The 25600-nt window shown below is 40.9% G+C and overlaps 1 protein-coding gene across 3 annotated transcripts; it reads right to left on the bottom strand.

The window, feature by feature from the left end:
* Positions 1-25353, bottom strand: Eed (embryonic ectoderm development). 3 transcript variants are annotated; one of them, XM_028873420.2, is made up of 12 exons: positions 24571-25353; positions 20952-21104; positions 18324-18416; positions 17149-17214; positions 15718-15843; positions 14337-14418; positions 12533-12624; positions 9606-9739; positions 7272-7377; positions 1504-1662; positions 611-684; positions 1-337 (listed from the first exon to the last, which is right to left on the bottom strand). In XM_028873420.2, the coding sequence occupies exons 1-12, from the start codon at positions 24682-24684 to the stop codon at positions 211-213; spliced, it is 1326 nt and encodes a 441-aa protein (XP_028729253.1). In that variant the 5' UTR covers positions 24685-25353; the 3' UTR covers positions 1-210. The 3 variants fall into 3 exon arrangements, 2 of the variants coding, with proteins under 2 accessions (XP_028729253.1, XP_037053480.1); XM_037197585.1 differs by having other exon boundaries at positions 246-337; positions 1593-1662; positions 24571-24780; XR_003734936.2 differs by lacking the exons at positions 1-337; positions 611-684 and adding an exon at positions 691-989 and having other exon boundaries at positions 1170-1662; positions 24571-24780.
* Between the last annotated feature and the right edge of the window lie 247 nt (positions 25354-25600).

The following is a 25600-nucleotide window of genomic DNA, read 5'->3' as shown; positions in this document are numbered from 1 at the left end:
TTTACAAAAATAAATTTTTATTAAAAGCAGTAAAGTCTGAGCAGGAAGACAGTACAAAGAATGTAAACAATGTAAACATCACTACATTCAGCTCAGCCTGATTGAATGCTGAAACACAAGTCTAAATGCTCTATGTGCCCTTACTAGCAAGATACATTAATTCTATTTTACAAAGACAACATATTCTAATTTTTACTAGAAAAAAATAGTTTATCGAAGTCGATCCCAACGCCAAATGCTGGCGTCATCACAGACAGCTATGAGGATGCTGCTATCCCTGCTAAAACTGGTTTGTCGAATAGCAGCACCACATTTATGATGAGTCAGTGTTGTACACCTAGGGAAAAACATGATAAGAGGTTAAATAGCGCACACACAACAGTGTTTACCTTAAAGGTGAACTGAGAAAATGTGCAGTTTAAAGCTATCTTCATGAAGAACTCATTCTCAAATTTCACCAAGTTTGGTATATTTTTTCTTGTCACCACAGTATAAATACCAGTTAACTGAAATATCAAAAAATACTCAATCTACAGCAACACAAAAAGTAATGATTTAAGGATGACATAAGGGCTATAATTTAGAACGCTTCAGAAAATTCTGTACTTACTTGGCTTTATGAGGATCTTCTACTTCTAAATCCCAAACATAAAGTTTGCCAACCTGATTGCCCAATGCAAGCATCTGTGTAAACACAGTGGAAAGCATAAAATTAACACAACACCACGCACTAAGGTATTCAAGTAATCCTAAAACAGCTTCCCTGCTTAGAGAAGCCTCAGCTCCAGCCTTGATGGCCCTCTTGACTAATCCTTGCATCTTGTTACTGATTTGTAAGTAGGAATAAGAAAGAACAATATTTTCTTGGCATCTTGAGAAAATAAGGCTCTGCGACATTTCATAGACGGCGTTACAGTACTTTTTCTCTACTTTAGACAGCAAGAGTGGGATGCTCTTCAAAGCTTTGTTAGAGAAATAGTCAGTTAAATGTCTGACAAAGGGCCGGGCGGTGGTGGCGCACGCCTTTAATCCCAGCACTTGGGAGGCAGAGCCAGGCGGATCTTTGTGAGTTTGAGGCCAGCCTGGGCTACCAAGTGAGTTCCAGGAAAGGCGCAAAGCTACACAGAGAAACCCTGTCTCGAAAAACCAAAAAAAAAAAAAAAAAAAATGTCTGACAAAATTGCAGCAGAATTTAATGACTTGGATAATAGTTATTTTACCTTCTATGTTGGTTTTTCTAGAAAAAAAAGCTAGGTAAGATGATAAACACATTAAAATACTGTATCTTAGGAACAGGCATTAGGAATGTAACATTACCAACCCCTAACTGTCCATTTCTTTTATAACACTGTAGATAATATGCAGCGCCCAGGAGGTAGCCAAAGTAATCAACACAGGACCAAGACAACCAATGTTCGAGGACAAGGAGCATGGACAGAACAGGAAAGGCTAGAACTACACGGTGTTTCAGAAGACAATTCCAAATGTAAAAGTATGTGCTACCTTTTGCCAGAAATCCATAGAAAACCTCATGTACCAAATGTCACATTGGCTGTAATCAAATCGCCCAAGAATAGTCACATTAGACTCACTAGGTTTAATTTTATCTATATCATCCTCCATTTTGCCAGGTTTCCAGCATACAATGGCATTTTCACAAGACTAAAAGAGAGAGAAATAAGAGACATGTATTAGAACTGAATTTCAAAAATAAAAATCAAACTGTTTACCATTTTAGAATAGCTCAAAGAACCTGCTTTCCAGGACTATAAACTGATTGTTTATCACCAGGTCAAGGTTTACACCTGAGGACAAGAAATCTGACTAGCAAAAGAATTAAACAATACAAAAGAATCGTGCTATTTGAAATAGTTTCTCTTCCAGAACAAATTAAGTTCAGCTCCAGACAGGCTGGCACCCAGAGACTTGAGGAGTACTATAGATAATTAGAAAAATTTAGTATTGCAATAGAAGGCTTTTCAAATCTGGCCACTGTTTTCCCAATCCACATGTAATTAGGAGTGGCTTCCTGTACCTTGTTATCTACTAAGGCTTCATCCACAGTGTGGGCACCACATGGTAGATGCTTAGAAGACATCATAGAAAATTGATTAATTCACTGAAAGACCACTGAAAGGTAGCTCAAGACACGGATGTGGGGATAGGATCAAACAGACTATGAAATTATACATTCCTGTAACACTGTGTCTTTGACACTTGTACTTAAAATAATCTCCCTTTGGCCATTATTCCAATCATTGTCTCAGCCAGTGGTGAACACTACCGAATTTTTGGCAGTGTGTCCAGCCTCTAGTTGATAAAAGCCAGAGATGCTGTTAAATATCAACAACCTCTCCTCCAAGCCTGGCCCACCTCAACAGTACCTAATTAACAACCCTGCCCTCTAGAGGTTTTCAGGCAGCCTATTCAGTCACAGATGGCAACCCACTGAGGTATCCACATTTAAACAGTTTAACCACAGGTCCAGAGAAAGATTATAAGAAGAGCAGTTTTTCTTCTCTACCATCTTCAAACTTGGAAATTCTCAAGCTAAGTGATATCTACACAAGTTACTAAGTGCATAGTAGCACTAGCCCAATGTTGCCCTTAACTTATAGTTGGAGTTTTCTCTAAAGACTCATCTTGGCTCAAACTCTTAAGTCAGACTCTCTCACAGTCTCCTGGGGCTTCTTTTGCTACCCTAGACTAGACACTGAGAAAGCAATGACTGAGAAATGCTGAGAGTGTGGTGGTTTGAAAGAAAATGGCTCCCAAAGGGAGTGGCAAGACTAGGAGGTGTGGCCTTGTTGGAGGAAGTGTGTCACAATGCGGGTGGGCTGTTGAGGTCTCTTTTGCTCAAGGTTCCCTCAGTATGACAGTCAGATGACTTCCTGTTGCCTGCAAGATGTATGTCTCTCAGCTACTACAGCCCCACATCTGTCTGCATGCCACCAAGCTCCTTGTCATGATGACAATAAACTGAATCTCTGAAACTGTAAGCAAGCCACCCCAATTAAATGTTTTCCTTATAAGAGTTGCCGTGATCATGGTGTCTTTTCACAGCAATAAAAACCCTAAGACCAACAGAAAGGCCCTACAAAAGTCTGCTGTTCCAAGACAGAGAACTGACAGCAGCAATCTAATAGAACAAAAATAAAAACAAAAAATGCTCTACTCCCACCAAACAAACCACTTCCATTTAAACCTGCTTTTAAGAAACCATTCCTTAGATCTTAACAAAGTACATCCCTGGCTCTCCTTACTCTTTGTAGTAATGTGCTAGCTCTCTCTGGCCTGGCTAGTATCAGAGAAGGACTGGCAGCCAGGACATCACACAACCGCCCACTGGAAGAGTACAACAGACTATCCATAGAGCCAGTAAGTAGAGGCCACTAAGTAAGCAGTGAAAAGGTATCCCTCTCACCTCCTTTAAGGTGGTGTCAGCTGAGGCCTAGTGGGAAGCCTGAACTTCCTTCACCTGGCAACTGCAAGGCAGAGCTACAATGCTCCCTCCCACAGCTGAGAAGATAATAAAGAAAGCCTGCTAACAAGAGGATCTCAAGAAGACCCAAGGGCCAGCTCAGTGACGGAGTGCTTGCCTAGCAGGAGTGAGTTCCTGGGTTTGATCTCTAGCACCACAAACAAATGCAAGCTGAATGACAAAACACTCTTTCCTTCCTTCAACAGCTTTCGCCAGCTGTTCTGTCCCATCAACTATTAAGTAATGCTATAACTAAAATTAAAACTTAATTGATGGGCTCAGTTAAGGACAACCCAATAGAACAGTATTTAATCTGAACAAAAAGGGACAGATGGAGAAGGCGGACAGGAGCCAAACAACAACAAATCTAACAAAAATCTCAGTGCTCGAGTATGGACAACAGAAGGCCAGCACTGTGTGTAAAAATATCTAGTATTTCACTAGAGTGTCTCAAAATGAGAGAAAATTGGGGCTGAAAAAAATCTGGATCATCAGTGATGTAGTTCAAGTATGAGACAAAATATTTCTCTAATATATAAATCTACTACAGATTCAAAAATCAATGAGCTACAAATAAGGTAAATCAAAGTAATGCCCACCTAGCCAAATCATACTCAAACTTGAAACTAAAATATAGTCCTATTCAGTCCAAAAACTAAAGGAAAAGGAAAAACTCTGAAAGCAGTTAGGACAGAAGACATTGCTACAGTTATACACGGGGAAAAAAGTTTTATGACAGAATTTCACATCAGAAGCCACTGGGGCCAGAGAAGGAGCAAATATTTTCCAAGCATTGGGGGGAGGCGGGGGGGGGGGGGTACCCATGAAGCCAGAAACGTGTATTTAGTAAATACAATCTTCAGGAGAGAAGAGGAATATGAATCTTTCAAGAACAGACCTCAATGAATGCAGGAAGCTTCCCAACAGAAAGGAAATGACTTAAGATGGCACCCTAAAGCTAAGCAAAGGAAAAAGACAAAAGCGGTAAATACAACTCTCTGTTTCCTGAGATTTCTAAATTATATTTTACTGCAAAAATTACACTACTCAATGTGGCTCTCAAATATTAATGAAATAGTTAAGATAATTCCATTAGATTGTAACCTGGGGATGAACTGATGGACATAAAGGGCTCTACACTTCCTCTGATTGCTAATATGCCAAGATATGGTAGACTGAAGTTACATACATGAAATAATACATCTGAAGCAACCTCCAAAACTGCTACACAAAGAAATACACATAATTACATAATAGTGCCATATATGGGACAGCAACATGGCTCTGCAGGTACAAGTCCTCAATGCACTAGCCTCACAACCCAGTACAATGCCCAGATTCCATGCAAGGAGAGAACAGATCCCTGAAAGTTGTCTTCTGACCTCCACACACTGCAGCAGCAGACATACAAACACACACATGAATAAAAATTAAAAAAGCTACACATAAATAAAAAGGGGATTCTAAAAAATGTTACATTACAGACATGGAGCTCATGTCTATAATCCCAGTACTTGGGAGACTGAGGCAGGAGACTTCCAAGTTTCAGGTTAGCCTGGGCTACATAGCATGTTCAAGGCTGGCTTGGGTTCATAGTGAGACACCCTGTCTCAATAAACAAGGAGAAGAATTAGAAGAGGAGGAGAGAAAAGAAATGAAGAGAAGAAAGCCCCAAACAAAAACAAGACAGAAGGAGGAGGAAGAAGAAACCAGCCCCAAACAAAATGAAGCAAAAGGTTCAAATAACCTACAGGAAGTACAGGGGCGAACTCAAGAAACAGATAGGATAAAGACCAGGAAATACTGTTTTAATGTTCAGTTCTTTGGGCTAACAAACAATATAAAGTGGCAGAAAGAATTTAAAGAGATAAGGTCCAAATAAATAAAGGGTTGGGGATGCAGCTTGGGGTTAAATTAACTGTGTGTGATGAAGCTTAGGTGTGGTGGTACACACCTTTAATCCCAGCACTTGGGAGGCAGAAGCAGGGAGAGTTTGAGGCCAGCCTGGTCTACATAGCAAGTTCCAGGTTAGCCAAGGCTTCACTAGCCTCTACATCAAAAATCAATCAATTAATTAATTAATTAATTGGGATGGTACAGTTGATACCATGCAATATGATTTAGCAATGGAAAATAAGAACTACTTTACAAGCAACAATTTGGATGGATCTCCAATGAATCCTATTGAGTAAACAATTATAGCATTCTTGAAATGACAAAATTCATTTGACAAAAGGATAAGGAACTAAACACACAGCATTCACAGCATACAGATGTTCCTTTTTCTAGGTTTTCAAGAGCACAACAGTGTAACATATAACTACTGATTTATAACTCCAGTTCCAGGTGATCCAAATGCCCTCTTCAGGCCTGAGGGAACCAGATACACACAAGGTACACAGACATACATGCAGTCAAAAAACTCATACACATAAAATAAACAATATATGTAATAATAATAGTAACTACTGAGACAAAGTGGAGAATGGTCATACTGAACCTCTCTGAACTACCTTCAAAAGTTCCTGTAGCCTATTCCAAGATCAAGAGTTTAAGGAGGGGAACATGAAGCCATGAATCTAAACCCAAAAAGGAATGAAAAAAAAAAAAAAAAAAAAAAAAATTCACACTAGATTCTGCCTAAGGAAAAGTGAAAGGCCCTGACATTCACTTCAAGAAGCCATGCAGGAATCTCTTCAACTCCGACAAGCCTGCATGAATCACCCCTTTAGATGGAAAAAACCAAAACTAAACAAGACACAGTCACCTGCTGTGAGTATCACTCTGTATGCTATGAATGTGTTGCTCTAATTAGTTAATAAATAAAGTGCTAATTGGCCAGTAGCCAGGCAGGAAGTATAGACGGACAAAGAGAGAGGAGAATGCTGGGAACAGGAAGGCTGAGTCAGGCCAGCCAGAAACAGAGAAAGCAAGATGTACAAGTACCAGTAAGCCACAAGCCACGTGGCAACTTATAGATTACTAAAAACGGTTTAAGATATAAGAACTAGATAGTAAGAAGCCTGACACAGCCATACAGTTTATAAGTAATGTTAAGTCTCTGTGTATTTACTAGGATCTGAGTGGCTGCAGGAGCTGGGTGGACACAGGGAAACTTTCAGTTACAGTCACCCCTCAATTCCCTGGGAGGACTGGCTCCAAACACCAAAGTCTACAGGCTCAAGTACATGAAATGGTGTCATATGTATACATACTCCCACATAATTTCAATCATGACTGTATTTATGAAACCCAATACAGTGCAATTTGTATATTTTAGTTGTACTGTGTTAGTGAATGACAAGAAAAGCTTTGTACATGTTCAGCACAGATGCAATTCTTTTGTTCCAATACTTTTGATCAATCATAGATTAATTTAAAAGATGTGGAATCCATGGATACAAAGGGCTGTATATCTATAAATAAGATTAAGCAGGGCGAGCAAACTGCAGCCTGTAAGCCAATGACCTCTAGCCCTGTTCTTACAAACAATGACTGACTGAGATAAACACAAAACATTCCTATTGGCTTTGATTATTATTTTCACATCACTGACCAAGAGAGTCAGTCACACCTTCCAAACTCACTTCTCTTCTTACTAGAGCATAAACTACAATCTAGTGAACTTCTTTTTCCTTAAATAAGTCTGCAAATTTATCAAAATATAAGACTGTAAACAGTTTCTACCTGCTACTGATTTTAATAAATTTTGTAATTAGCCATTTCCTGCAAAGCAGACAGACAGACAGACACACAATGCCAAGTACAGTTTAACTCTAGTTTTCCATACCTTGGAAAGTATCAAATCGCCTAACCATCGTACACAATCAACATAATTCCTATGTATGTCTCTGGTAGAAAAGTCAGGAAAGTGGATTTTCTGGGAAATAAATGGCCTGAAGGAAGAATGGAAATGTAAAAGTTAAAAGAAACCAAGTGTGGTAGGTTCACATTGTTTTTTCAGTTTGGGATTTATACACTGTGTAGTGCTCAGGAGCAAACCCAGGGCTTCACGCCAATCAGGCAAGCACTCGGCCTACTGAGCTTCATTTTCCAGTTCAGTATTTAAAACTCCACAATATGATTATTAATTTCTCTATGTTCCTAGATAAAACATATCGGTTAACCTGTTTTTTTAGAGATAAAGTATCCATTTTTCATTTTTCTTTTCTTTCATTATCAGCTTTCTGATACAATGTTTCACTTTTCTTTTTAAATTTAGGATTTTAAATTTGGGACAGAAGGGATGGTAAAAGCACTTGCTACACAAGCCTGGCCTGAGTTCAATGTATGAAACCCACATAAAAGGGAAAGATGACAAGTGGCCTCGACAGTTGTCCTCTGACCTCCAGTTTTGCTAAAATATATTTGTGAAAAAACAATGAACAAGATATTCTGGAGGTGGTGAATTAAAAGCACACCTAACATTCCTAATCTAGTAAGTGCTTCCATGGTGTTTGTCTGCTTTTCTTTCCTTCATTTTTTGGGGGCCAGAACTCAAAGAGCATCATCCTTGCTGGACAAGTGTTCAACCAGAGCCATACCCCACCTCTGTGATTCACTTTTGTTTGCTCTTCCAGACAGAGTTTCTCTTTCTCTTACTGGAACTCAGAGATCCGCCTGCCTCTGCCTCCTGGGTGCTGGGATTAAAGGCCTGAGCCACCACTGCCTAGCTGTGATTCACTTTTTACTAATTATATAACTGATTGTGGATCAATTAATTGCCCAAGGCAATCATGTCCTCCTTTCCCTCATTTGTAAAAACAGCAGATTAGACTCATCATCTCACACTCCTTTCAAAGTCTAGGGTCTCCTGTTAGGAAACAAGGTCGGTTGTTCACTGAGCCTGAAGTTAGTGGGTTCCTAGGCTGCATGGCTGGCAGGCTCCGTTCCCCAGCCCTGAGATCACAGGAGTCAGAGCCGAGCCGTGCTTTTACAGCAGATGCTCTTACCGTCCCACCAAGCCACCATGACAGGAATTCTTGACTGTTACAGCTTCAGCTGCTTTTTAGCCAAATGTATATTATCTTACTAGTAAAGCCTTTCAAAAAGACCAAGGACACTTTGTGAAATATAGTTTATACTTATTCCAGAGATCTAACAATCATTTCAAAACATAAAGTTAACATTGCACCTGACACTGAAAGGTAGAAACCCTAAAAATAGTACTAATTCTTAAAAGCCAATGAGGTATGGTAAGTGCACTCCAATGCTTACTAAAGCTTGCAAAATTAATAACCTATTAATAATCAGACTTAAAAACTCTTTGCTAAAATAAAAATACAAAGTTAACAATTTAAATATATGGTGCTCAAAGTGAAATAATACATGTAAATGTGTTTATAGTGAAGTAATACTGACAACCCATAAATACTAAAAAGGCAGTTACACCAAGACCTGAAGCACTTCAAAAGAGGAACAACTGTAACATCTCAAAAAATAGGAATCTCCACCCCATGGTATGATGGAACAATACTCCACAATTTGAATTTTCTCTATTTAATGAAGGAAGCATTGTTTACAGAAAAATATCACTATCTAGCTATCTATCTGTCAATCAATCAATCTATAAATCAGCTGGGTCTCACTATGTATGTAGTCCTAACTGGCATAAAACTTGCTCTGTAGGCCAGGCTGGCTTACTATATTCCAAATGACATAAACGCCCTCCCCTTGGCTCTGCCTCCTCAGTGCTGGGACTAAAAGTGTTTACTGCTATGCCCAGCAGGGAAGTATTGTATTATCATGAACTATAGCTAGAAAACCAATTTGAAACCTTAGTTTACTATATTGAATCAGAACTTATTATTATGTCTTTTCCCTTCTCTAGCCCACAATAGGTTCAGGTGATTTAAAACTTTTATAACTTACTGAGTCAAGAACATGCATACATAAATCAAAATAAGTGAAATGTGTCATTAAATGAGACAAAAACAATTCAAATAAAACTGAAAAAATGTTAAATAAGGGATTCCTTTGGAAAAGGTGAATCTGATGGTAGGAAAACAATACCTGCAGGTTGTAAGATATTAAAGAAGGGCTAAGGCAGCATTGGGGATTATTTCTCAAAACTTGAGGGAAAGGGAAACACAGCTACTCAACAGTAAAGCATCGGAGCCGTCACCTGTTGGTTTTATTTGGGTTATAATCATAAGATTCCTTAATCGCATTCATCATTCTCTTTGAGTTGATTCTCCAGAGTTTAAGAGAGTGATCCATACCACAGGACATTATTTTTTCACCCAAAAGATCATAATCCTAGGAATAAAACACAACAGTGCAAATAAGTAAATTACAGTCTCAAATGCTCTTTCTCAGTTTTCACCTGGTGCACAATACAGTGAGCACTGTATTTCAAACTACAATGCTACATTCTGGGCTTCACCTCAACACATCCTAAGTCACACTAGTATTTTCCATTTAAAGTTTTAATTACTTCGTCACCACTACTAGAGTGTAAAATGGAAGGCAAAAATTAAGTTACTTGAATTTACACTCATCTATTCAACTATATTTAAATATCTCCCTTGATTTTAAAAGTAAATCAAATGCTGAAAATAATCATTCTGACATACACAAAAAAAACCCTGAACAGTTATACTACTTTTCTTGTCTAATTGCAATTAAGAATCTAAAGGAAAGCCAGGAGGGGTGGCACATATCTTTAGATTCATTTATTTTTATGTTTACTGGAGTTCTGCATATGTTTGCACACTCATGTGTGCAGTGCCTATGGAGGAGAGAAGAGAGTATCAGATCCCCTGGAACCAGAGGTACAGAGGGTCCAGTTCCTCTATGTCAGACTTTTTAATAAAGGACAGTTCATTTGACTTGACTCCCACATAAAGCCTGATATACAATAACACTACAACTTCTAGAAAAATCCAAGTTGACAAGGTGTCATTAGGTAGTCGGGAATCCTCAAAGGTAGATAAGCCTGATTAAAGCAGTATTTTGGCACCTCTATACATGCTTCAAAGTGATTTGTTGTCTTTTTTTTTTTTTTTTTTAAGATTTATGTATTTATTTATTATGTAGTCAGTGTCCTGTCTGCATGTATGCCTACACGCCAGAAGAGGGCACCAGATCTCATTATAGATGGTTGTGAGCCACCATGTGGTTGCTAGAAATTGAACACATGACTTCTAGAAGAGCAATGAAGTACTCTTCACCACAGAGCCATCTCTCCAACCCAAAATGATTCATCACTAAGTAGTTAAATTAGAAAAAAAAAAATTGAAGAGAAGGCTTAAAAAAAAATCAAGTGAGTTAATATGTAAAAGCTACAATGTTAAAAACTTGAACACTTACTGAAGTTGACAGTCACTGATTAGTGTATCAGCACAAAGATAGTACATGCTTGTCTTTAAACAATCAGGACAGTGAGATATCTGCTGCCAAAGAGAGTTACCAAGCCTAAAGATCAGAGTTTGGTCCCTAGAACCACATGGCAGAAACAGAGAAGAGACTCCTCGCTACACGGGAAAGTTGTTGTGGCTTTGTACCTCCACTTTGTACTGGCTAGTCTTATGTCAACTTGACACACAAACTAGTTATCTGAAAGGAAGGAACCTTAATTTAGAAAAATGCCTCCATAAAAATCAGGCTGTAAGCCGGGTGGTGGGGACGCACATCTTTAATTCCAGCACTTGGGAGGCAGAGCCAGGTGGATCTCTGTGAATTCAAGGCCAGCCTGGTCTACAGGAGTAAGATCCAGGACAGGAACCAAAACTACACATAGAAAGCCTGTCTTGAAAAAAAACAAAACCAAAACCAAACAAAAAAATCAGGCTGTAAGGCATTTTCTTTATTAGTTAGTGGTGGGGTGGGTGTGGGTGGGTAAGGCAACCCATTGTGAGTGGTTCCATCCCCAGGCTGCTGGTCCTGGGTTCTATAAGAAAGCAGGCCCAGCAAGCCATGGAAAGTCAGTAGGCAGCATCCCTCCATGGCCTACATCAGCTCCTGCCTTCAGGATCCTGCTCTGCTTGAGTCCTGTCCTGACTTCCTTCAGTGATGAACAGCGATATGGAAGTGTAAGCCAAATAAACCCTTTCCTTGCCAACTTGCTTTTTGGCCATGTTTTCAATGCAGTAACATAAACCCTAACTAAGACACACCTACTCATGTATACACACACACACACACACACACAATAAAGAAACATTTAAGCTGGGCAGTGGTGGCACATGCCTTTAATCCCAGCACTTGGAAGGCAGAGGCAGGCGGATCTGTGAATTGAGGCCAGCCTGGTCTATAAAGTGAGTTCCAGGACAGCCAGGACAGAGAAACCCTGTCTCAAAAAACAAACAAACAAACAGGCCAGGCCTGGGTGACACAGCCTTTACTCTCACTCAGGAAGCAGAGGCAGGCTACCTATGAGTCAGATACCTATCTGGTCTACACAGAAAGTTCAGGGCCAGCCGGTGTTATAGTAAAACCTTGCTTACAAAACACAAAGCAACAATTTTTTAAAAAAAAAAAACGACAACTATTGGTCTTGCATGCTACCCAGGAAAGAGGCACTCTAAAATGCAAGTGTAAGCACACAACAAGAAAGACTTCCTAAAAGTGAATCACTTATTTCAACTCCAAACAAAATATTTCTTATGGATAGTTAAACTTTTGTTTTTTAGTAACACAGACAACAAGGTAAAATTAACTTGGTGATTTTAGATTAAATGGAAAAAAGTTGGGTCTGGTGGAACACGTCTGTAATCCCAGCACTCAGGAGGCTGAGACAGAAGAATAGAGACTTCAACATCAGCCTAAGTTACATGGTAAACCCTATCTCTGAAACCACACCAACCACCCCACAAAAAGGAATGATCATGGTACCACAAAATCTGAGCCATTTTTATAAAACCGAAACTCACAATGGCTCAACTTGCTCTACCCTGTTATGTGCAGTGTCAAAGTCTTTATGTCAAACAGATGAGACAACTGCCTGGCAGGCTGCATGAAGCAGACACAACCACGCATCCATGAAGGGAAAGCTCAGTGGAGATAGTCACACTATATAAACCCAAAGTCATGACCCCAAGTTCAACTTACAGCACTCAGAACTTCATCTCTGTGTCCTTCCACACCGCCAAATATTGCCACAAGCGTGTCCGTTTGGATATTCCATAATCGTAAAGCATGATCTATTATAAACACAGAAAATAAAGATCAACTTTTATCACTCATCTACTGCAAACTTTTAGTACTGCATTAATACGTAAAAGTTACAAAAACTTAGATTATGCACAATAAAGACTATCATCCATGATATAACAACTTAAAATATGCCACATGTGGAATTAACTAGAGAAATGGTGAGGTTAAGTAAGTTCCAAGCCACACGGGGCTACACAGTGGCACTGCCTCAAAAACAAACAAAATGAAAATTATAGCAGACACGAGGATGTTGCTCAGGGCATACCTAACACACCCAAGGCCAGGGGTTCAAGCACCAGCCTGAAATAAAAAGGCAAAAAAATCCTCGTCCCCTTACACCTATACTCAGCACTTGGGGGTAAAGGGGATGTGAAGCCATAGAACTGCCCTGAGTTCAAGGCCAATCTGGGGTGGGGGTGTGGGAGGGATAGAGAGAGAGATCGATCCTGTCTCAAACAGTGGTGGTGGTACAAGCCTTTAATCCCCGCACTCCAGGGAAACAGAGGCAGGAAGATCTCTTAAGTTCAAGAACAGCCTGGTCTACAGAGTTAGTTCCAGAACAGCCAGGGCAACACAGAGAAACCCTGTCTCAAAAAAAAAAAAAAAAAAAAAAACAACCAAAAATAAACAAACAGTGGAGAGAGAAGAGATGGCTTAGCAATTAAGTGCAGCTGCTACTCTACCAGGGGATCCTAGTTCAGTCCCCAGAATCCACAGCAGCTCACAATGATCTCCAACTCCAGCTCCAGGGGATCCAATGTCTCCCACTTCTGCACTCATATGCACAAACCCACATGCAAACATACACATCTACACATTTATAGGCAGTGCAGGCACAAGGAGCAATGCAATGCTTTTAAGCCAGGAAGTACTTCCAAGAGTTCACGCCAGAGACCTTAGCCATTCAAGGAATTATAACCAGATGCAGTGGCTTATACCTGTAACCTCTGACTGAGAAGGCTGGGATTCAAAGTTCTCTGTGGCTTTGTATCACTCTGAGATATAGACTAAGAAACTGTCTCAACCAAAAAACAAGGCAGGCAGAGTTTGAAGAAATTTTATAGGGATTCAAAAATAAAATATTTTTAAAATAAAAAAATAAAGCATGGCTCTTCACTGCAGTGCTTCCTTTATTATTATTAGTGTGTGTGTGTGTGTGTGTGTGTGTGTGTGTGTGTGTAGGTCAGAGGGCAACTCTGTGATGTAGTTAGTTCCCCTTCCACCTTCACAGGATTCCAAGGATGGTCAAGCCACCTCATCAGCCCTTTTCATTTAACATGCAGCATTTCTTACAGCATTATTGAGGCTGGGTGGCGGCAGCTGCACACCTTTAATCTCAGCTCTCAGTTGGGAGAGGCAGGTGTATCTCAGAGTTCAAGGCCAGCCTGGTCTACAGAGTGAGCTCCAGGACAGCCAGGGCTGCACAAAAAATCCTGTCTTGAAAAACAAATATATGTCATATTTGATATATCACTCAATACCGATAAAGCAATATAATTGTTCATGTGAGGATGAAGTTCTAGAACTATCACAATATAGGAAGTGAGGTTTGTTCTCTAAGTCTTGGTTTATGAGATGCTAATACAGGCTATTTTTTTCTACTAAAACCTTTTTTTAAAATTTTACTTTCCCTTGTCTCTTTAAAACAATTATTCCAAAACAATCTGAACTAAGGAAACATTTGTTTCTGTAACCTTACCTTTACTTACTGACAGGAGAAGATTTGGGTCTCGTGGGTGGAATTTCAGTTCATTGATAGCATTTCCATGGCCAACATAGTGCTATAACAAATTCAAAATATTGTTTCATATCTCAAAAGCCAATAAATTCTTTCATAAACCTTAAGAGAAACAAAAGGCTGGAGATACAGTTCAGTGGTAGACCATAAGCCTAGAATACTCAAGGCTAAAGTTCAATGTCCAGCAAAGCTGCCCTCTGCCTCCCAAGCAAAGTTTCACTTCAAGTTCTTCTCAACCTTGGCTACATAATAAAATCGCCCAACAAATTTAAAGGTAGGAAAATGGGACCAGTTAGTCACTACTCAGCTAACAGCACTGTTTAAGATATCCACCAGAATGCCAATGAGCCTCAGGTTAAGAACAGCAACATCTAAAGCCTGCCTTCTTATCAGCTTCTTTGGCTTTACCTTCCTGTCTCTTACACAGTGCCCTGGAACCCACACTTTTCATTTGGATTCCTTGGAAAAAGCTGTTACTCTTCAGTTAAAGATGCTCAAAACAATCATAAGAAAACCCACAGAATCAATTAACCTGGGCTCATAGGAGTTCAGAAACTGAACAGACAACCAGGAGCCTGCATTGAACTGACCTAGGCACTTGGCATTATGTGTAACAGTTGAGGTAGCTTGGTCTTCTTGTGGGACTCCTAACAGTGGGAACAGGGGCTGTCTCCTGTGCTGGCTTTTGGGACCCTATTCCTCACACTGGGTTGCTTTGCCCAGCCTTAATACAAGGGGAGGTGCTTAGTCTGACTGCAACCTGATATGCCGTGTTTTGTTGATCCCCATGGGAGGCCTGCCCTTTTCTGAAAAGAAACAGAGGAGAAAGCGATTGGGCGCGTGGGTGTGGTGATGAGGAGACAGGACTGAGGAGAGGAAGGAGAGGAAGCTTCAGCTGGGATGTAAAATAATTAATTAAAAAAAAAGACATTCAAAGCAAAGGAAGGAAAGAAATTAAAACAAAAATGGTGAGTATTGACACTTTCCTATGTATTCCTTAACTTACATTCAAAGGAGTACTCTAAGAAAACAATGGGACTAGCAGGATGACTTAGCATGTAAAGGTACTGGCTGGCATGCCTGAAAGCCGAGCTGGATCCTCAGGACCCACATGGCGGAAGAAGGGATCTGATACCTGATACATACACACACACTCATATGCACCTGCTCCACACACCCAAAGAGAGTAAGTGCAATAAAAAAGGAAATGATAAGCAAGGCACAACCCAAATTAGCTATTTTAGTTATTGACTACATGAGTTTTAAAGTTATTCCATGAAGTTGTATTGTAACCTATGAGTATTCAAAAGCAGCAAATCTACAATTTGACCAGAAGACGCACCTTTATACACTGCATTGTTATGGGATTAATTATCCTTATTATGCCTCTAGATCCAGCAACAGCAAGCAGAGGGTGGCTGGTGTTGCTATCATAGGTCCATGCACAAGTATAAAAGTTTTCATCTGCCTAAGAAATGCTACAGTTAAGAAATATAATTTATTCTGAAAAATAAACATGTTAATGCAACAATAAATGGAACCTTCCAAACAACTGCTAAGGTTTTGGATACTTAAGTGCTCATTTTTTCTTTTTACAAAATTTGCATACTGCTAGCCAGGCGTCCCACGACTCAAGAGGCTGGAGGATTTTCTCAAAGCCTAGCTAGAGTTACTCAGCAAGGCCCCATTCTCAAAAGTAAATAATAAATACAGTGGTAGCACTTTTAGGTCTAAAATCCATACCAAATGAGCTCCCTCCTTGTACTTCACTCTATGCTTCTCTTTGGCTGCCTGTAGAACTAACTACTGTTGGAGTACTGTCAAAACAGCTAGAAAGAGCAGCTCAACACAGGCATGACTGTTCTTCAATAAAACTTTATTTACAAAGCTGGGGGGGGGGCTGGAGAGACGGCTCAGAGGTTAAGAGCATTGGCTGTTCTTCCAGAGGTCCCAAGTTCAATTCACAGCACCCACATGGTGGCTCACAACCATCTGTAATGAAATCTGGTGCCCTCTTCTAGTGTGCAGGCGTACATGCAAGCAGAATACTGTGTACATAATAAATAAAAAAAAAAATTCTAAAAAAAAAGGCTAGGTGGTAAGCCTGCAGGCTTGGCTTTACTGACCTGTGTACTGTACTGACCTGTGTACTGTACAGATGTACTGTCCTGACACTGTTATGAACTTATAAATGGTTCCTCTTCCACCTTCCTAACGGTAACTGTTCACTCATCTCCATGTCATCTACAGATTCAATGCCGCCTTGCTTCACTTGCTGTATTTTTTCAAATGATCTAGAAGAAACATCTTATCACTCAGCTTTTTAAAACTCCTTTTTAAAAAAAAACCTTTGGGCTTTTAAATTAAGATCTTCCTTTTCTTCATAACTCACTCTCCAATAATTTCCTAAATTACACACACTTATTTTTTCCATCTCAGCTTTGTTGATCAAACATTTAGAATGACTGCCAGCTAAGTATTGAAACTATCCTGAAATTGTCAAACTCTAGGCTTGGCTGGTCCCTGCTAACAGCTTGTAGCATGGATTTCTAATACTCCCAACTCCATTCCTCTTCACCCACCATCACATCCACCTCATGACAAATTCAAGATCAGGTAAACGAGATACAATCCCCTTGGGTAACAAGGACAACACTCCTAGCTAAAGAAAGATGGGACAGTAATTTTAAGGAATTTGTTTTTAAAAGTTTTAGTGTACTTATCAAAATAAACGTCTTAAACAAGAGATGCAAAAACAGTAAGAGAAGGATACATCGGCATCTACATAGGACTGCAATAACCGGATTTCTCCTTGTGAATGGCATTCATATAAGGTGACCTAAAGAAACAAAAATATGCATGTCACCTCAGATAAACAGTCTCCGGCTCTTAAAACATTCTAGGCCCAATTACAACTTAAAAACATTACAGAAACTGCTGTAAGCAGCTCTGTAAGCTTGCCTAAGCCATTATAAATCCTCACACCTTTTATGTAATACTAGACTACATTGAATAGCCTGGTAATAGTAGTTTCTATTTCCAAACATTTAAACATACATTTCACCCGTATAATCACAACTTTTTCAAAGTGAGTAAAGTTAAAAACCTTAAAATAATTATGGCTTATCCTCCTTTCATTAAATTTATAACAAAACATCTTTAGTATCATGAAACAATAATTAAAGAACACCACATAACATACACATGTACTGAAACACCATTTGATACCCCATAAATATGTAGTTTTTAATGACTTTACATATAATTAACACTTTCAAAATGATTATTTGAATCCACTAGTTTTATGCTTTCGTTATAGAACAATTAATCACACTTTAAAAAAAAAATGACGGGCTTCTGGGAACGGAGAGATGGCTTAGTGACAACAGCATTTGTTCTTCCAGAAGGCTCTGTTCTCAGCATCCACATGGTTGCTAACAATCCTCTGTAACTCTAGTTCCCGAGGATCTAATGCCCTCTTCTGGCCTCCGGGAACACTGCATGATGTGGTGCACAGATAGCCATGCAGGCAGCCTACTAACACACATAAAATCAGACTTTAAAAATAAAAGTAGAGCCAGGTGGTGGTGGCACACACCTTTAATCCCAGCACTCAGGAGGCAGAGGCAGGAGGATCTCTGTGAGTTAGAGGCCAGCCTGGTCTACAAATCGAGTTCCAGGACGGCCAGGACTGTTACACAGAGAAACTCTGTCTCGAAAAACCAAAAATAAAATAAAAGTACAGGTTTCTTTCATGTTTGAATGATAAATAACAGTCAATTCTTTCAGCTATTCAAAAATATTTAAAGGAAACTATAAGGCCTGCTTTGTAACAAGTTTATATAAAAATGTACTTTCTAGTCATAATAAAATCATTCCACTTCAACACTTTAAGTGTAACAGATGTAATAAAATAACCGCCCTTGCCAAGCTGCCCCCAACACTCACTCTGTTGCTTCCCACGGTTGCGAACACCAGAGGATCCCCTTCCTTGCTGTGCCAGTTAAACTGAACTCCAAACAAGGGTTGGTTATGATCTTCCTAGAAAATCATGAAAGAAGAAAATTTTAACAGTTTTGAAAACATTAGCAAACTTACCTACTTCCCTTTTTCTTCCCCAGATTCAGCCCACTCCCGCCCTTAGATACTGTGGTGCTTTGAATAAGAATGAGCCCATAGGGCTGTCTATCTGAATGCCTAGGGAGCTGCATTATTTGAAGGGATTAGGAGGCAGGGCTTGGCTGGAGGCAGTGTGACACAGGAGGGGGTAGGCCATGAGGTTTCACAAGCTCAGGCCAGGCCCAGGGTCCTCTACCCCTCCCAGTGGATCCAGATGTAGAATTCTAGCTGCCTTTCCAGTACCATGTCTGCCTGCGTGCCACCATGCGGCCAGCCATGACAATGGACTAAACCTCTGAAACTGTACGCAAGTCCCAATTAAATGTTGTTGTTGTTTTTTTTTTTTGCAGGTGTCATGGTCATGATGTCTCTTCACAGCAATACAACACAAAGACATACAGCATACATATGCTACTTCTGACACTAAAATTAAGACACAACACAAGCATCCACATCTTAAAAATCTATGAATGTTTTCTAACAAAGATTCACATCACATGTTAGAAAACAGATACGTATCCTGGAAACACTGGTCTCTGCCTGTTTTCTTAAACCCAATTGTCTTTCTGTATCAGAATAAATTGAGAACTTTTCTATGTAACCCTGGTTATCCTGGAATTCACTTTATAGATCACCACCACCACCACCACCACCCGGCACAGCTCAGTCTTCAGTATGTCGTGATGATGGGTGTGAGCACTGTGTCCAGTTTAATGACTTAAATATGCAATATTTAGGGGGAAACAAGGAGTTAAATTATTGTGTTCTCAGTAGCATTTTCAATAATTTATATAAAAAAAAGACCACTGTGTGTAGTAAGGACTTTCTATTTACTTTAAATGTTTTCTATGTCCATTTCCTGTTTTCTAAGTTTTGTGGGCTTTTGGGGGGGCAGCTAGAAAGACAGATGGCTCAGCAGTTAAGAGCACTGTCTGCTTTTCCAGAGGACCTGGATTCAATTTCCAGCACCCACACTGTAGAGTGCCCTGGGGCCTTGTACTCAGAGCAGCACTAAGAAAACCAGGAATGTTAATCACACAGGGGTGTCTCCTCAGTGGAGGAGATAAAATCAAATACTGAGTTCCATCCAGAAAGCTGAGAGTGGAGGTTGCTGAAGACCTAGTGACCTTCCTGGTGACCTTTTTGCTATCAGTGGAGGCAGACCTCACCCAAATTCCCCAGAATGGTTATTCCAGATTCTTCCCTCCCTAGACCATTAACTAACTACCTTAGGGGAAATGTCACCTGTACTTTATGGCCAGCTGACCTCTGTTATCAGTCAAGAGACCACACTAGAGCCTAGGCCTTTTAGCTATAGGACTCACCCTCACAGTCACACGTACTTTGTGAAAGAGTTTCTATGTAGTCACACCTTAAGCTTTATTTCACACCTGGAAGTTGACTGACTATGGGAATTATTGTTGCCTGGAGACTCTTTTCCAAATTCTATTGTGTTTAAACACACCTACAAAAAACCTCCTGGTCTAGAGTCCCCAAAGTCTGATCTAGGTTGGTGAAGTCAATCTGTTTTTTGGGTTTTTTGTTTTGTTTTGTTTAAAAAAAAAAAAAAGATTTATTTATTTATTTATTATGTATGCAGACGAGGGAGCCAGATCTCATTACAGATGGTTGTGAACCACCATGTGGGTGCTGGAAATTGAACTCAGGACCTCTGGGAGGAAGAGCAGTCGGTGCTCTTAACCTCTGAGCCATCTCTCCAGCCCGGTGAATGAAGTCAATCTGCACTGCATTTCTATTCTCATCCCTTCTCATGGATTGCTTCCCCTATATGACACCTGCATGACACACGACAGATCACAACTGTCTGTAACTCCAGCTCCAGAGGAACTGACTCCCTCACAGAAAGCTACAGTCAAGCAAAACACCAATGCACATAAAATATAAATAAACGAGTAAGAATACACTGATTTTTGTGTGTCTAGAGGCCCGCTTGCCACACATATGGCAGTCAGAGAACGACCTCCGAAGTCAGCCCTCCCATTCCACCATCTGGGTTCCAAGGATTAAACTCAGGTTCTCAGGCTTGGCAGCAAACACCCTTACCCACTGAGCCATCTGGCTGGCCCCAAACCCAAAAGCTTTTAAAATGTCACAGTTTTCCTATATGACAATTACAAGCCAAAGTTGAAAATGTTTTTAAAACTATAAAAGTTAAGGCGTGTTGAAGTTTACTAGGGTCCAGTTAACAGATCACTCAGCTCTTTTTAATATTGGACCAACAGATAAAGCAATACCAGCCTGCAAGTCAGTATCATACATTTAAAGCAAAGCACAACAATAAATAAAGCTGAAATGACTAAAGGTATGATGGATTATAATATTCAGCTTAACCAAATGAACCTTTGAAACACTGTAATTTTAGAAAACTTGAAACCTAAGGGTATCCTCCTATCTGTCCCTGAGAGAAGTCCGCAGCCTAGTGCTTCCTGTACATACCTTGAGGCTGTTCACACATTTGAAAGAATATTTGCATTTCTTCGATTTCCATTTTCCCTTTCCCCAGCTCTTCCTCCCGGGTGCATTTGGTGTGTTTGTAGGTGTGTCAGGGCGTTCTGTGTTTGTGCCACTCTCGATACTGACAGCATCATCCTGTGAGCAGTAAAATCGGGAATAACTTAGTTATTTAAAAGCAACTGACTGCACCACTAGAAAGATAACGACTAACTTAAAAGTGTGTAAAAAATGGGGCATGTACTCCTGGCTGCGGCTGGGGATTTTAGGAAGTAGAATCCAGTTATGCATTAGAACACTTGTGGATATTTTACACTGCAGTCAAAATAAAAACAAAGTAGTACTTCTTAGTAAGAAGATAATGAAAGAGTAATTTTGCCTTTAAATAAGACACTGGCCTATGCCAGTGACACTAATACAATTCATTGTTCACTCTTACACAGCTCTGCGGAAAAGCCACTATTAGACAAGGAAATGTTGAGTAAAACTAACTGTTCTCTTGCTGGTAAAGAGTTGCTAGGATTCAATACTTCATTAACACAGAAAATAACCAAATAAATTCAGCAAATCTGATCGACCTACGTACACATCTTCGTAACTTATTTGACTGCTGCTCAAGAGGAAGTCTGAGTGTAGACACGTGGCCATTTGGAGCAGGAATGTTAATGCTTACTATTTTAGATGTAGTTTTGAAAACACAAAATCTGTCATGCAAATTCTACTTATTTATAACACAATGACAGAATTTTAGAAGTGCTGCAGAGTCTATACTATGTGTAAATGCAATGGACCTCGTGGTTTGAATACTACTATGTATGTACACATCTGAACTCTGTACACTATAATCTGTGCAGACACAGATACGGCTTCAGGAAATACTGGAAATTCTTCTAACTCATCTTCAGTTCAGAACCCATACTTAAGTCTCCTCTGGAATACAAAGATTCCCATCTATCACCCTGGGGCGGTGGTCCCTGAATCATTCCAGAGGAACCCTTCGGTCAGAGTGTGTCTAGCAGCTGTTGGACTGAAGTCTATAAAGTCTGCACTGCCTTTGAAAGTCACTAAGTTACTGATGACTACAGCTGGCTTTATATTACAAAAGGTTAAATATAAACTGTCAATATAAATATAATATAACTATAAATATAAGTGTCAAAAGGTATTTAAAAAAATCACTAATTCATTTAAAAACATTAATTCTTAATGTTTTTCAAAGTTTACACTGGTCCAAAATGAAATGCCTCTTAAGTAGATACACTATTCTAGAATAAATTATCTAACACCAGAGAAAAGAAATGAAGCTGGGCATAGTGTCGAATGCCTATAATCCCAGTACTTGGAATGCTGAGGCAGGAGGATAGCCATGAGTTTGAGGTTAGCCTGTGAGACTCAAAAAAGCAAAAACACCCAAGGAATGAAGTACTCCCACAAAGTAGGTGCTTAATAAATATTTGAATTGCAATTTAATGTAAATCTACAACTAGTTTCTATGGGAATTTAAAATGTTAAAAGTTTAAAATTGAGTTCCTAAATCAAAACCAATTTTAGCTAGGTATCTATCTATTTGCCCAGCAATTGGGAGGTAAAGGCAGGAGGATCCCAGCCAGCATGGACATAACAAGATCCTGATTTTTAAAAAAAATCTTTAAAAAAATAAAAATCACTTTTTATCTGTTTCTCCTCACCTGCCAATTGTTCTTATATGCAAAAAGTTCTGATTTTGGATTTTCAGGTTAAGAATTCATTCTTCTATTACAATTGCTGCAGATCTTAAAAATCAGCCTATCACTTCTACCAATGGTTCCGGAAAATCCTGCTATTTACTGGGCTAAGAAATACTTACATAGCCGGAGGGTGGTGGCGCTCGCCTTTAGTCCCAGCACTCGGGAGGCAGAGCCAGGTGGATCTCTGTGAGTTCGAGGCCAGCCTGGGCTACAGAGCAAGATCCAGGACAGGCACCAAAAGTACACAGAGAGACCCTGTCTCGAAACAAACAAACAAAAACCAAAAAACTTACATTACTCCATCTAAATGGGGCGCCATTTATGGTGGCTCAGGCCTTTGATCCCAGCACTCAGTGGGCAGGGGCAAACGGATCTCTGTGAGTTCAAAGCCAATCTGGATAAAGTGGGCTTCCAGCCCAAGCAAGGGTTCAAGGTGAGACTCCATTTCAAAAAACTAAAACTTTAATTTAAAAAATAAAATACAACACCAAGAAGTACCCCTTTGGCTGAGAACAGAACCTGGGGCCTCCTATACGTCTGGCATGTGCTTTACAAATGAGTAAATGTAAAGCACATAAATGTGCTTTATGCCTCCAACCCTTTAAAAAAATTAAATATATTTAAAGGTTTATATTTTATCTTCTTTGTAATCTTATATACTTTTATATACGTATCTATATATCTTTAGTATTCTGCGCACGAACAAATTCTAGGTACTGATAGGGTTTTAAGGTAAGAAGGTAACAGGTTTGAGGTTACATAGGGAGACTCTGACTTCAAAAAAACATTTCTGAGAGGACCCCAAAGGGTTCAGTAATGTGTCAAAGGAACACATACCAAAAATTCAATCCTTTCCTATCAATCATTCCGTTATGGATAATTTTGGAAAGTATCAAAAAAACGTTACTTCCCTTAGGAATCTGCAAAAAGAAAACGAGCTTTTACTTAATTCCCCCCGCCCCGACAATTTCCTCCCTTTTAAACACAAATTTGACATTTTCATTCAATTCTGGGTAATTAAGCATACGAAAAGGCCAAAGCCGTAACTCTACACTACGCAATCATAATATAAGTAACTAATTATTAGAACACGTGTACAGTACTTTTTTACAACACTTGTATAGTACTTTTTACGGGGCAGCATTTCTCTAAGCACTGTGACTTCACTTAATCTTCATACTCGCTCAAACACATCGGTCTTTACCACGCTTGCCTGAAATCTTCCAATCTCTTTACATTAAGTAAAAACTTTCAACTGTCCCCTCCCCCTTGCCTTAATCAAAGGTGGTTCCCCACCCCACCCCCCACGATCTTCTCGATTCTGCTCCTCGCACAGTAAAGTCGACACGAAGGCACACCCCACTTTCACGGAAAAGAGCATACATAACCCGTTACGCAAACCCAAGCCAAAGATCTACACTTTCCATCCTGATTCCGTGGAGCTCCGCGAGTGACACAGTCCCTCAGCTCCCTTTGGAGGACCTAACGACAGCCCCCTTCCACCAACTTTTCTTGAGAAACAAAATCTCTTACCCGGAGCATGCCTTTTAAACTTAGTGCAATCTCAGATTCGCAGTCACCGTCAAGCCCCGCAAAGGCACAAACACTCCTTCTCCCACGCAAGGATGATCGGAGCAGACCTCGCACACCTTTGGGACCCTTAATCCGCCCCTTCGCCAACTTTCTGCTTGCTACCAGCCGCAGCCCCAGCTCGAATCCCTCAGACAAGTTGGATGTCCCCGCATGCCCGCGTTTTCCTGAGCGCGGGGTGACACCTTTCCCTCCCCCCACGGCCGCCCGCCCGCCCCGCGCGCACAGTTTCCAAAGAACCTGAAACTTCCACTCCACGGTCCCGGGACAGCCAGGGCTGCACTCACATTCTCGTCTCCGGAGAGGTCCGGGTTGCTGTTCTCGTCGCTGCTCAACTTCTGCTTCTTGGCCGCAGGCATGTCTGTTCCCGCCGGCGCTGTCGACACTTCCCTCTCGGACATATTCCTCCGCCTCCCTCCAGGTTCCTGCCGCCTCGGGCGGGGCCTCCGCCACACCGCCGTCAAGCAAGCCCGGCCGGAGCCTGCCGCAAAGCTGCCGGCACCGCCACCTCCGCCGCTCCCCCCACTGTCGCAAATCGCGCCCAGCCGCCGAGGCGGGCGTGCGTGCGACCCCGCCACACTGCTGAAAAAGGGGCGCGCGCGCGCGCGCCCTCCCGCACGGCTTCCTGGCTGCTCCCCGTCCCCTGCTCCCGACGGGCGCTTTTCCCGCCGTCCCCTCGGCACTTTGCACTGAGGCGTCGGGTCCGCGGGCTCAGAGGGCAGGGTTTCCCACGTCCCCCTTCCCCACCAGCGCCTAGCGAAGAGGCGGAACTCAAAGGGCTGCTCCCTCACCCCCTTCCTGGCAAAGACGTTTGGTCCGCAATTGGCTCAATCCTTCGATCTCCGACCCGCTGCAAACGAGCGAAAGTCTGTGGCCTGGATCACACCACCACTGTCCCAGAGGGAGGGGGCAGACACGAGAAGTGGCTTCTTGTTTGGGGTGTCTGTGCCAGAGGTCCTGTGCAGAGTTTGGAGGACGACGTGGTAATATCGGTCACGGGACTCCTCACACCCTGAGCGTTTTCTCTTTTTGAAGGTAGCACATCAAAGTCTATAAGTAGTTTCCTGCTGCCACCCCCATCTGGCAGATGGAAGGGGCCCGCCCGGAGGTGCGCATGCGCTGAGGCGTATTCTCGCGCTGGGTTGGGGGAACCGGCCTCCAGGCCCCTCCTCTTCACGGTTCTTGTTTGCTGAACCAGGTAGTCTTCCACCGGTCTCCAAAGCCCTGGGGAGGATTTCAAAACGGTACCAGATCGGTGCCTCCAGACACGCCTACATTTTGGGGCAGATATTTTATCGAGTGAATATTTATTACAAC

This window comes from Peromyscus leucopus, chromosome 1 (genome assembly GCF_004664715.2).
Source record: "Peromyscus leucopus breed LL Stock chromosome 1, UCI_PerLeu_2.1, whole genome shotgun sequence".
NCBI classification, from domain to species: domain Eukaryota; kingdom Metazoa; phylum Chordata; class Mammalia; order Rodentia; family Cricetidae; genus Peromyscus; species Peromyscus leucopus.
Note: the sequence above shows the minus strand (reverse complement) of the source record. Positions and strands in the feature narration are given on the sequence as shown.

What these genes read in the sequence shown, in the direction of transcription:
- Eed (XM_028873420.2), bottom strand. Translation starts at nt 24,684, where the DNA reads ATGTCCGAGAGGGAAGTGTCGACAGCGCCGGCGGGAACAGACATGCCT. An exon ending in GAGATGAAGTTCTGAGTGCT is followed by an intron (nt 9,740 to 12,532) that starts GTAAGTTGAACT and finishes TTTTATTCCTAG; the next exon opens with GATTATGATCTTTTGGGTGA. An exon ending in GCGATTTGATACTTTCCAAG is followed by an intron (nt 1,663 to 7,271) that starts GTATGGAAAACT and finishes TCTCTCTTTTAG; the next exon opens with TCTTGTGAAAATGCCATTGT.